The 12,965-nt window shown below is 36.4% G+C and overlaps 1 protein-coding gene across 5 annotated transcripts in view; it reads right to left on the minus strand.

The window, feature by feature from the left end:
* LOC110843436 (voltage-dependent T-type calcium channel subunit alpha-1G) overlaps positions 1–12,965 on the minus strand; it is a 53,406-nt gene that overhangs the window by 7,200 nt on the left and 33,241 nt on the right. For 4 of the 5 annotated variants that reach the window (XM_035847810.1, XM_035847809.1, XM_022089400.2 and 1 more), the window contains exons 6-24: positions 11,330–11,357; positions 10,764–10,836; positions 9,117–9,294; positions 8,560–8,613; positions 7,082–7,155; positions 4,127–4,309; positions 4,034–4,050; positions 3,877–3,920; positions 3,728–3,791; positions 3,431–3,524; positions 3,295–3,367; positions 1,895–2,453; positions 1,789–1,796; positions 1,604–1,718; positions 1,316–1,513; positions 1,187–1,233; positions 753–760; positions 604–679; positions 483–528 (exon numbers count right to left, since the gene is read on the minus strand). In XM_035847810.1, the coding sequence (XP_035703703.1) occupies positions 483–528; positions 604–679; positions 753–760; positions 1,187–1,233; positions 1,316–1,513; positions 1,604–1,718; positions 1,789–1,796; positions 1,895–2,453; positions 3,295–3,367; positions 3,431–3,524; positions 3,728–3,791; positions 3,877–3,920; positions 4,034–4,050; positions 4,127–4,309; positions 7,082–7,155; positions 8,560–8,613; positions 9,117–9,294; positions 10,764–10,836; positions 11,330–11,357 (1,939 nt within the window). The remainder of the gene's footprint in view (positions 1–482; positions 529–603; positions 680–752; positions 761–1,186; positions 1,234–1,315; positions 1,514–1,603; positions 1,719–1,788; positions 1,797–1,894; positions 2,454–3,294; positions 3,368–3,430; positions 3,525–3,727; positions 3,792–3,876; positions 3,921–4,033; positions 4,051–4,126; positions 4,310–7,081; positions 7,156–8,559; positions 8,614–9,116; positions 9,295–10,763; positions 10,837–11,329; positions 11,358–12,965) is intronic. The other variant, XM_035847811.1, reaches the window with a different exon arrangement.

Here is a 12,965-nt window from a genome sequence, read left to right on the forward strand (position 1 = left end):
TTGCAAAACTTTCCTCCAAATATCAAAGTTCCAAGCAAACTATGGGCATTCAAATTAAAAGTGCTCAAAATCATGACTTATAGCACAAACTTCTACATATTTTAATAATTCGTTCATTTATCATTCACCAACCTTTCAAAACGTAAATAATTTAAGGTAATCAACAACACAAACAAGTTTTTCAAACTATTTACGTACTTATGTCTCTACCAAATATCAATTCTCAGTGCGTGCATGTTGAAAAAATATTTAGTACATGCGCGTCTATTAATTACAATTTTTTAAATTGTGGATATTAGTTATTACGAATGTGTGAATAAGTCAAAATAGTCAAATAGCGTGCATATATGCCAACAAAGGTATCATTCCAAGCTTTACATACATACATAAATATGACACTCAATAAATAAATGCATATATGCTCTAGCTGCATCTTACTTGCAAGATCCTACACACACCAAATAACCTGTATTAACGCATACCTGGAAGACAGTTACCAGAGCCCACAACAAGGAGTCAAAGTTTTTTCTAAAGATGTATGGAATTAAATTTGAAATTAAGCTGTAATTTTGCGATATATTGACCCCAGAAATATGTTCTGACCTGTCGCAAACTTTCACCAGTTTTCCCTGAAGATTTATTGCGTCTGCACAGAACTTACATCCGAAGAGGTTCATACCTATCGGTTCAGAACCGAAATGTCAGTAACTATTTCACCCATCTATGCATATATATACATATACTGTTCATACCTAGGATACTATTCCAGAACATGGAAAAAAGCACATATCAATTAAATATATAAATGTTTGTTAAACGCTTCAGCCACAATAAAAATTAATTATGTGTTTATGTATTTATCGTTTTAGATTTTAGAAAATTAACAAGTCAAGTGTCATTACTAATGACTCGTTAGTCACAAGAATAGAAAAAAACTGATCACATACATGTGTTTGCTAAATATGTACTCGTATCATACGAGTCGTATGTGTTTACATATATTGCTGAAATAATTTATCTTTCAGGAAGAAATTCGCATGAAGCAACTATGGCGTTTATAACACATCTTGATCATTATATGCATAGTCGTATCAGGATGCACTAAAAAAATACTATTGAGTTTATCATTGACATTTTTTCTACCTATTCGGTATGTGTATGAAGGAGTGAAAGTTGCATGTCATACCTGAAAATGAAGATAAAGAGAACCAATAACCCGAAAAAAGTGGCTACCTGTAAAACATTACCAAACCCCACAAAGAATTAAAGTTTGTTTTAAAGAGAATTTTAAATTAAATTGCCAATTTTTGGTTACATTATCCATTGTTTTGAGCATGACCACAAGTTGTCGCCTCAGGTTGGGAAGAAATCGTACTAGTTTAAGAATTCGGAGTAAGCGAAAAGTTCGAAGAACACTTAAAGCACCTCCACCGCTAGCACCATGAATATCACCAGAAAATAATTTCTGACATATTTCTACGGCCGATAAAATTACGATGGTTCCATCGAAAACCTATGTTTGTGGTTTAACCATATTTACAACTTTTCAGTTAACTTCGCAGAGTTAATTTCTAGAACTTGTACTAAACTGTTTCCAACTTACGTCAAATCCATTGCTGACGTATCCTACAAATCCATAGGCCGTAAGTTTTAAGAGCATTTCAAGGAAAAACATTCCACTGAAGATGAAGTTGCACATCTCCACCATCGTAGTTAACCTGCAAAGAGAAAATGAAATGGTGACAATATCCAAATAAGTAATGCCACAGAAGTTCAGTGTAAACTTACCAATCGGGCTAAAAAATAATAACGAAAATTAACAACTTTGAGTATACTTCAATACAATTAATGTATGCAATGTATGCAAGTCAATAAGCGAATGAAAAGTGCCTACTTGAAGATGATGCTCAACTCCCATGGAGAAAGTGTTGATAAGGATGGCACAGAGAATTCCTTGTTGAAATAACTTTGACTCTACCAGCTCCCTAACTTTTGCTCGACATGGGCCCAGTTCTTCTGTGGGTCGGTGAGAAATGGAAAATATATCTGAACTCGAAGAACTAAGACTCCTGTCCGCATTGTTGGACGCGTGGTGATGGTGGGAGCGGAGGTCCCGATTGTTGGGACTGTCCATGGGTGTGGTCACAGTGAGTACGGGAGCGGATATGGAAATGGGCTGAGCCTTTCTCAGCGATGAAATCAAGGCTCCCCAATCAGGTAATCCAGAGACTGGGCTGGTGCCCAAGGCCACTTGTGGTAAAGCCCCCAGAGCCCCGCTGATGGCTAGCAGTTGAGGACAAGTGAAAGCAGTCGAACGGGGGCCGGATTCTTGCTCAATCTTTATCGAGTCCTTATTCCCTCGGACTTGACCAAGGTCGATTGTGTTTTCCTCATTGCGAGTAAATTTGCGTTTTGCTTTCATCTTCAATTTTCGAATCGAGTGAGCAATCAGTCTGAAATTTAAATGTGTTCATGTTTCATAATACGACTATCTCTTTTTTTTAATGTAGAGTAGAAATAATTATTATCAGACTTTAGATTATAAGAGGCCGACCATTGTAAATCCAAAATAATAACCATTAAACAGACCAGACTTTCATAGCCTTAGAAAAAAGGAAACTCAGAGGAGTAAGTTTACTCTGATTACAAAGACTATGTATAAAGTTCTGTATCATTGTTGGAAAAGAAAGTAAAAATAGATAACAAGCTCAGAAAAAGCAAGTATCGAGCCAGGGATTCTGCATATTCTGGGCTCTAAAAACTCTTGAGAATCGAAACGAAAAAAAAACTTTCGGAGCAACACGAAAAGTTGATAAATTGGAAAGTTACTTATTCAACCCATGGGACGAAGGTAGTTCTTTTACTGAAGATCCAAAGCAAGCAGACAATTTTTTTCGCATCTGATCAGCAGCACATCCTACTCTAACTAACGACATTGAGAAATTATTCAAATATGAAGAATGAAATATTGATTTATACATTAATTTAATTTAATTGTGAATTACAGATAAGGGAGAAAGTTGCTAGCACGAGGTTAGAGGTTAGAAGTACATATATATCTACTCGTGCAGCCTTCTAGCAGCTATACTGTCCAATTTCGTGCTGCTTCTATTATTTTGTTTAACATAGTAAAGTGCTCGCATTTTTATGTCAATGACACGAGAAGGTCAGAAGTACTGTGACTCGTCGTTGCTTGACTTTCACTTGTGCCATTTCCCGTTTTTTTACCCCATTAAGGACGAGTGAAAAAGGAGGACTTGTGATGTAGAGAGAGAGAGAGAGCACTTGACTTACTTGATAATTTCAGAATAACATGAGGCGTGTTCGATGGCTGTGAGAGTCGAGTTCGAGGTGAACCTTGCCCGTTCTGAAATCCGTAGAGAAAGAAATAGCAAAACCATGTTGCATGTGGCCCTTACTTCCAACTTACCAATTCTCATTCTCTCCAACTCTCGCTTTTTCGTTTCGCTGAATTGAGTTGCAATCACAACGAGGCACAAATTTATCATGAAAAAGGATCCGATCTGTAACAACAGAGGAGAGACAATACTTGTTACGGATCTAATGATGTTGATTGTTTCGCTTTTTCTCAAGTCTTGCAAGAACCAAAGTTTTGTTGATTAGAAAAACGGGAAATGAGTTTTCGCAATTCGGGACATACAACTTTGGGATCATACAACTTTATAGATTTCGAGAGATCCAGTGCACATGATAATTATACACTTACCACAATGAGAAGAACAAAGTAAATCCAGTCCCAGAATGAGTGTGCGTCTTGGACATAGTACATTCTAGAGTAGAGAATTATAAATACATCATACAATTCAGCGTCCACCATCGTGTACTACATATAAAAAATTTCATAGCAGTGCATACATGTCAGTCCATCCTTCCAGACTTATTACTAGAAATATAGCGACCTAAAGACAACACATTTTTCAGGTTTCTCATACTTGCTAATATAGAAATCTTCGATGATGATTGTTTCTTGCAAGTCTGACTCAATAATATAATCTGAAATATCTCAACTTACCCAAGCAAGACCAATGTCTGAAAAATAAAACGGAAAAATATAGGTTACTTTCTCCCGACCAATTTGTACCTACATATCCATGTATTCACGTACTGTCAAATGAAATAGCTCCTTGGAAAGGGTTTTTCTCTCCGGCTCTGCAATTTGTATAGTATTTGTTCCAATTTATGCAGTGTGTATCATTGGACAGGTTAGGCGACCCAGGTAAAGCGTCAAAAGTGCAGTCATAATTCAACTTAGTTCTCAAAGGGGGTAGGTCGTGACAAGTATGGAGGCCTAAAAGGGTGAAAGTAGACTTCATTTATTACTAATTAATTATTAAAGTTGACCGTGATTTTCATTGAAATAAGTATTGTGATATTTTCAAGATGAGATTTTCCAAAGTTGAGAATTGTACCGAGTTTAGCAAGTCTTTAGCAGCCATTAGTTATGTAATGCATTGGCCGGATTTGGACGTGAACCCATGTGCACATGTACATTCTGGCTGGTTTGTTCGAATGCATGACTGGAAAGGCGGAAAGTGAGGTCCAATTTCCTTGCACTTAATAATCCTTTCTTTCAACTCTTAACTCCGCTTCCTGCCTCTGACCTTCTCTTTCACAGAGTTGTCTTTCGTGATACGAGGACAGGATTCACCACGATTTAGGAGGTTTCATTCTCTTTTGAATTGAAATCGAAAGTCGACAACGGACCGTAACTGCTCAACTAATGGATTTGGAATTGAGCATGTTCCAAGTTCCAAAGTTCAGTCTGTCCAAAAAGAGAGTGCATATCACTCATACATAGTTATCTCTCGTTCATGGGCACACGAAACTGCACAGCCTGACGTTGATACATACATTATATATGTATTATTTAAGGGGATAAATTACATGCATTTAGTACTGAACTGGCTACCTCAATCTACCTTTCCTTAGCCGCTACCTTCTAATTTTAACCTTTCAACATTTGGCATTACATTTTACACGCTGTGTATTAAACTAAGAATGGGATCAAACCAGAGTTGTTTTTACACCGGGTTTTTGCACTACATCATGAATGAAAGTTTGCATTATCATTGAGGATTTATGTATGAGGTGAAAAGACCAGAAAAAGTTTGGTGAAGAAACAGTGGCATAGATCTGATTTCTGTTAGTTCAATACATCACACCACGAGTCCCTACGTAATAGTTCCTTTCCTTGAACCCTCTGAACCAACGGATTGAATGAGAGGTACAACGATGAATGAGGCGATTTAAGGCGTAACCTTTTGGGGGATTTATTGAATTATCAAAGATTTACTGGCGAAAAGCTACCTGAAAAAGGACAAGGCTCTGCTCAAGTCTTTTTCCACTTTCTACGACTAATTCCACTTGGGAAACAGATCACGTTGCTGGTACGCCGATCACGTCGATTCGTCCTATTTTTATCACAGATTCTTTATTACTTTGCAGATAATTATTGGACATTTCTTCATTGAAAAAATATTACATAGCGTTAACCCTGAAATAAGGTTTTTAAAACCTTGTTTTTCTGTTTCAAATGCCACTTTCCCAAGTACGTAGTCTCTTGGTTGAAATACAGACTACGAAAAAATCTGGTCAGACGGAGATTAATTATACCTCGTACAAAAATGAGATTTGTTCCACATCTTTTGGAGTTCTCAGCTCGTGACTTTCTACAATTCTATATCTATATTTCCCGTTTCTTACATATATCCATATGTTGGTGCAGTCATTAGAGCTGAACTGACCAACTCCGGGTGGTGGTAGAGAGATAGAATATTGCACAGAGTTTCATTTTTCATGTTCAAGGGTGAAAGCACAATCCAAGGTACTGCATGCACCACACAATTTTCTCATAACTTGTCCGCATTTGAAACATGCCCCTTCTTGTTGGTCATATATATACGTGTAAGTAAACAGATATACGATTGCATGACGCAGTACAAAATTAGTGTTTTGTGACCAAACTCGCAATATATTTATATATGTATGCAATACATGGTGCAAGTAAATACTTGTTGACAAAATTGTTACATGACCAGCCAGGCATTATTATATGAGCAAAAATATGTTCCGTCCCTGTAGTAGATAAATCGTCTCATGATTTCTAGGATCATACACAAGAATGGATTACCTTTCCCTTTTTCTGTCTCTTTGTTCTGTGCTGTAAACTGCTTACGGACTGTGGAGAAAGCATGTGATCAATTTGAGGAGTATGGGGCAAGGCACCTGTCCTTTCCATGTTAATTATAACATGGGACATATAGGCCACACAAGGGGGAGGAGTAAAAATTCTTCAAAAACCGATTACATGCTTTATATACTGCCCTTTGTTGTTGCATACTTTGTAACTGCTGCGGCTTAAAGAATAGGTGGTGTAAAACATTCCGTTTTACTTAGCAAGCCCACAGAATAATTTAATTTTTAATGCAAGAATTTGACTTAAATAGAATGTGGGCCTTGAAATCTCCATTGTCAAAAGCCAAGATAGAAACTCTCTTTTCAACCTTGATACCCAAACTTGTAAAGCATATGTTATGAAATGTAGAACAAACTGCAATTCTCGTTTGATAAGCCAAGTTACACAGCAAAGGTAAATTAAGTTTGCATTTTTTATGAAACGAGGAAAGTTTCAAGTAACATTTGTTCAATGAGAAACTTCCATACAAAATTTATAGGCATGCATCATCATGCCAGCACGAGAAGTGAAAATACAGGAAGACAATCGTACCCCACTCTAAGCTCGCAAAGAAGGACGATAATGCCGTTGATGCTGGTGCTACATGCACTAAATATAAAATGGATGAAGTTCTTGCCTCCTTGTAAAGTTCGTACGAACCGTAAGCGAAACACTGGATGTAAGTATGTACCCAACTCTAGGTTTAATTTCACCCAGGATTTGTTATCCACATTCAAGGTCGTTCTTTCAAGCCTTTCGTAATAATTCTCATTAACATTAAAATCAATAACTTTTCATCCAGAGGCACGAAAGAAATCTGTATCCCACTCTAATGACCAGTTGAGACCTAATCACACCGTGAATTAATAAAACGAAACGACTTACCATTATCTTTTGTAAGGGAGCAAATGTAATCTCGATCTGGATTGTCATTAAGTCTGTAGTACGCACTGAGCGGCCTGTGGAAAAAGGTAATAAGTTTTGATTTAATCCAAACACAAAACAAGCTTACAAGCTCACACATAATAACAGCAAACTAAAAACTACTCAAGGTATTTAATACACATGATTTTTCCGGTTTAATTGTCGCAAAAATATTTGCACAAAATTAAAAAATTTGTAAATATTGGCATTGATTATTGAACACATTAAACTGTAGGCCCTTAGTAAAGGTGGTTAAACCGTATAAACACGCCACACTGGAGGACACAAAGACATAACATAAGTTGTTACAGTTTGTTAGCAGGTACCTGTACAATCGAAAAAAAATTGAAGGCAGGACAACACGGGTTCAATTTTAACATGAATGAAGCAAAGTCCCCCTTGACGAGTGGGGAAAAACTGCTCTCACTTTTTGCGTCCGCCCATAAGCCAACATTTCACACATTGAGGATTTACAACCGTTTAAGCATTTTTTAAAAAGAAAACATGGTAGGTTTCGGAAGCAGATGGAAATGTTTCTTTTATTTTTTGGATCAATGCCAATCTCAAAATTCAATTCAATGGACGAAGCCAGCAAAAAATCTAGCATATAGGACTTGTCACACGTTATAGTCATCGACCAATTAAGAGTAACAAATTATAATAGGTAATTCCAAACATTTGGAATTTGTGCTAGTGTCGTGTACTCAAACTCAGAACTTAAAAAAAACATTAAACTCAAGATAGTTAATTTACGTTCCAACAAAATTAAAAGTGAGGAAGGTGCTGCATATTTGTACACATTTATTAGTTGTGCTTCACATGACATTGAAGAGCCATGGCTTGATTGTCATCTTTAAATTCTTGTTAGTACGCTTAGGATTAAAGTTGATGAGAGTATATGGTCATTCATGCAAGTAACCACAAACCATACCGGTATTATTTTCTGTGTTATTCATCATCATACCAGAATTATGGGCATCACACGAGTGCAAGAATAAAATAATCGAAAAAAAGGTTTCCATACTTTGTTCACTCTTGTGCATACTAAAATGTAACTTAAATCATGCCATTTTCCACAACCTTTTATAATCTCGAAACTTGCACTCTCCGTACTATATACGTACGTAGGTTTAACAAATCTCAGCAAATAGGACACAAATTTAAGAACACCGTCATACAATAATACCACACACGTAAGTAGTTGGGTGTTCTAACTATGGTGCAGCATGAAAATCTACCAACAATTATATAATAGTGAGTGTTATCACGTATTGCCGTTTCAAACTCAATAGCACAGCTACATAGTAAAATAGGTGGCATGAAATAATTAGTGGAGAACTGCCCTGGTCGAACGAGGTAGGGGGGATTGCAAAGGGTCACAACAGGTATTAGAGGTCATGGGACAGTGACACACAACTCGAATCATAATAGTTCCTTACTGCTGCAAATTCGGCACTCGAACCGTGTAGAACTGTTTCAACTGTTTCAGTGTACTGCGGGATCGAAGGATCCGATCGTGGAATGGAATTGAATTGCATTTACCCAACCAAGAATTGCAAGAGACACAGGAGAGAGAAGTGGTGGAGTGCAGAGATAGATATAAACAAACACAACAAAAATTACGTTTAGAAATATTGTTCCGCAATAATGTGATACAAGAATTGCGCATATGAATAAATACACACGACTACATAAATGTCCCCAGTCATTGTCAAAGCTTTGCAAATTTTCCAATTAAAAAATACATCGTATTGTTTCATTACTTAAAAATTATGTTTATCGAGGGGAAAATTTTCAATCAAACTATTTGCTACATCTTTTAATAAGTAAACTAGTTATGCATTCTACGTTTACGAATGATCACAGTTAACCAAAGTTGATAAGAGTTTGGTAGACGCAAAATATGCTCAACATCTCTCATTATTAAATACTTAAACTTTCATTAAAAATTTGACAAAAATTTACAAAAACAGAATGCAAAAATTCGATTACGCACTCAATCTCTTCCGTTGTGGTTCCCGAAGGTAAATCGATGAAGCAGCGTTGTCGCAAGGTCCCCGCCCACAATTGTACGCCAATGATACCGAATATGAAAAAGACGAAAAAGCACAAAAGCAGGACGTTCCCCAGCATTGGCAACGTATCTAAAAGTAACATCACAAGTATCCGCATACCTGGAAAAGAAAACAACATCGTCATCACTAATTTTGTATCGTCATACCCAAACAGATTTCATTATTATATAACATGCATATTGTTGATTTTCAGTTAAACAACTGGTGGACTGCCTGATCCTGCCTGGTGTTGAGTGATGCAAGGCAAATGTTAACAAAAGAGATCGTTTGCATCAGAAACTTGTACCTCTAGACTGCAGTACAATCGTAAAAATAGCAGTAAAAGCAGTAAGAAAGCAATTCCACAATTTCCATGCAGCCGTCCTGAAACTGAAGCCAGAGAACACGTAGGTGTTATTATTGAACTCTAATCCTGAATAAAAAAATCTCCTTTTCTCGTTGGTATGATAAAGCAGCATTATCACTTTTGCCCTCGGTAAACATTACTTTCTTCCCCTTGTTCTGGAAAACAGTCGCTATAGCCAAATGGCCACCATACCTACGCCATTCCATACAATGCTCACTTTATTCTCAGCTCTGAGCTCAGCCCTGCATTCAGGATTATATTTTGTTGATGGAAGAGCTAAAGTTAATCCGAAAGACGGGGTCTGCTGAGCTGACCATGGGCTTCTTCCTTCGATCTTCATGTTTCAATCAATATTTCACTCAACGGTGACCGTATCTGCGACTACAACGGAATGGGATGAGAACCAAATGATGAAACGGAGACGGCGTATACTTTTCCTTAGTTGGTGTTACGCAAGGTATTCAAGCCGGTAGTTGCTGTAGTTCTGATAGAGTGGTTGTCCTTAAAGCAGTGTTCCACTGGAATCTGATTCCGGATTTTGTCAGGAGATTCAATAGCATTCAAACTCATGATATCCGTTGAAATTCGAATCAGGCGTATGTACATATCAGGGATTCGTGCGAAGACTAGACAGTTTGCGTCAATGGATCATATTTATGTATTAAGAGTGAGCATGTTGTAACTCCTGCAATTGCAACTTCAGTCAGTGTTCTTTTATTTTCCTTGGTGGATAGAAGCAGTGTGATGTCACAACAATGCATTCTCTACACTCGATTGATGCAAAATCTTTAAAATAAGTTATGGCCAAATAAATAAGATTTGAAAATAAATTGATTATCTTGCACATTTTTGCGATGATAAGTGTCTTGTCCGGGGAGTGTATGTATGTCTTCTTCTGAGAGAAGAATATTTCAGTGCTCTTAATTTTGATGCGTCTTAAAAATATCAAAGGAGCTACTGCCATACCGCATTTACAGTAAAACCTCGTCCCTTTTGTAATACAAGATTGGACTAACGTGTATGTACGGACCGCATGTGCAAATATTGGAAAAGTGTTGATTTGTTTGTGGAGCATAAAGCTAAGGCAAATTTGATACGATGTAACAAGAAAACTAATGAAATATGAGGAAATGCAGGATGACCAAGACAGAAGTCAGTCCAAGTAATAATTTAACGTTTGGATAATTCAATTTGCAGAGAAAAGTAGAAAGTTGTGACTCACTTGGGATTCGATTAATTGCTCTCAACGGTCGGAGAACTCTTATGGTTCTAATTGCCGTTAAGTTCACATTTCCCTAAAAAAATCATCAAATATTCATTAAAACAAATAAAACACACATTTCAAAGATACATAGGCACATAGCTTTAAAAAAATCTAGATTTAACTTGCTACATTTACATACATATGTCATCGAAATAATTAAACACAAATCTCAAACTTTGCAGGGAGAACTTTTAAATAATTATGAACAACCAGTTCATTCGACTCGACCCCTTGCAAGGTTTTGTGTCGCAAAATTAGAGGAATCCAATGTGACTTTGGTATTAATAATTTTCTATGCATGGAAATTGCTTTTAAAGGAATTTTTCATCCTTGGTTCTATAAACTCAAACAAACTCATGGGACTGGATTTTTTTTAGGAAACTCGGTGAAACTTTATACATTCTGAAAATTGGGCGAGCCAAAGGGTCATTTCAACTTTTTAAAATATTGGTGGAAAATGGAAGTGGTCCGATGTTGTCGTCATCTGCAAATCATGTCCATCAAATTTAATAATGATCATTTACCTCAGTCTGAATGCAGTACTCTGCCACCCTGAAATAGAACGAGAATAAAATCCATTTGGTTAGCAAAACGCTCATGAATAATGCTACATTATCGCAATCTGTTTCCATATAACATTTCATACTCAAAGTCACGAGGTATCATGTATAATACGTAGTTTATCTCCTCATCTAAAATTATTTCACTGATATTAAAAGACATGATCTTTCTTCGGCTGGTATTAATATATTACCCTAAAAAGTATGTATTAATATTGATGGAATTATAATAGGGTTGAAAAGCCTCACAAATAAATTTTGGCAATAATGCCTTGTCAAACTGCTTTCTTTACTAGTTAACAGGATATGCGGATTCTGCAACATTTTCCGTTGGTATGTTCGTGTGTATAGGATGATGGATGTTTACGTTTCGCGTTTTAATGGTGGCGAATGTGGAAAATAGAAATTTGTACAGATAGTTCTTCAAACATGTATGACGATGAGAAGGAAAAGAGGCATTAACCTCTTAGACTCCCCTATGTATCTGCATACATAATAATAATATGTATGTATGGAACTATGGACATGTGTATAACACACATACTTATGCATATCTCTATTTGATAACTTATAAGGATAACTTTGATAAGGGAAGGAGCACTGCCTTTATGTATTGCGTTGTGCTTATCTCATTTTGCCTCATAAATAATATAATAGGTGATCTACTAATGCAACAATCTGAAAGATTTCTATTCCATAAATTTCACCCTAAATTTCACCCCAAGATGAAATGCTACAACTCGAAATGTTGTTTCGTTTCTCCTCGGACGTCATCATGCTTTATATCCATTTGTCATATTGACAGGTAAACTAATGCCCCGGATGGAAACTAGCCAAATCTTCTTATTCAAAGTATTTGAATAAGATATCGTCACAATAATGCATTTCAAACTTTTTGAGACGGAAGACGGAACAACTTTCCCTTTGTACTTTGTGTTGAAAGTACTTATCTTATGAATTGAACTTTCTTCATGTCTTCTCTGCAGTAAGCCTCTCATATTTTTTTGCACGTCTGCATTTTCTGAAATACGTACATATTCGTACATATACATATATGCGTTCAATGAATCAGAATCAGAATAGAATTCACGTCTGCCCACTTATCAACTTATCCTTTAGACGGAATTGAAATGTGCAAAAAACGTGGAAACTTATTAATGGTCACTTGTTGACCTCAAGATTTATGTATTCAATGACCCACTTACGATTAGTGGGACATTAAATCTCATTGTAGCGAATTATTATTATTCGTCAAAAAATAGTTAAATCTGGGTCAATTGTGACAATAAACAATTTTGAATGAGGAAAACGGGTAAATGATGAGCACTTACAGACTGCGCCAAGTGAGCGGTGTCAAAATTAATGGGTCCGTAATATTACAAATTTGACAACCTTACTACAAACTTTGATTAGATTAAAAGCTTGCTTGTGGCTAAAACCAAAACTTCTTTAATATCCTCTCGTGCCTCTTGTTTTCACTTTCTGTCTGTTGAAATAATTAAACCTCCATCTGTTCTAGACTGGATTGCGCATTTTAACGTGGTGAGGTTTGTATATGCCCAACTATTCGCCAAATTTAAACCTAACTTTTAATGGCATT

This window comes from Folsomia candida, unplaced genomic scaffold, assembly GCF_002217175.1.
Source record: "Folsomia candida strain VU population unplaced genomic scaffold, ASM221717v1 Fcan01_Sc002, whole genome shotgun sequence".
Lineage (NCBI taxonomy): Eukaryota > Metazoa > Arthropoda > Collembola > Entomobryomorpha > Isotomidae > Folsomia > Folsomia candida.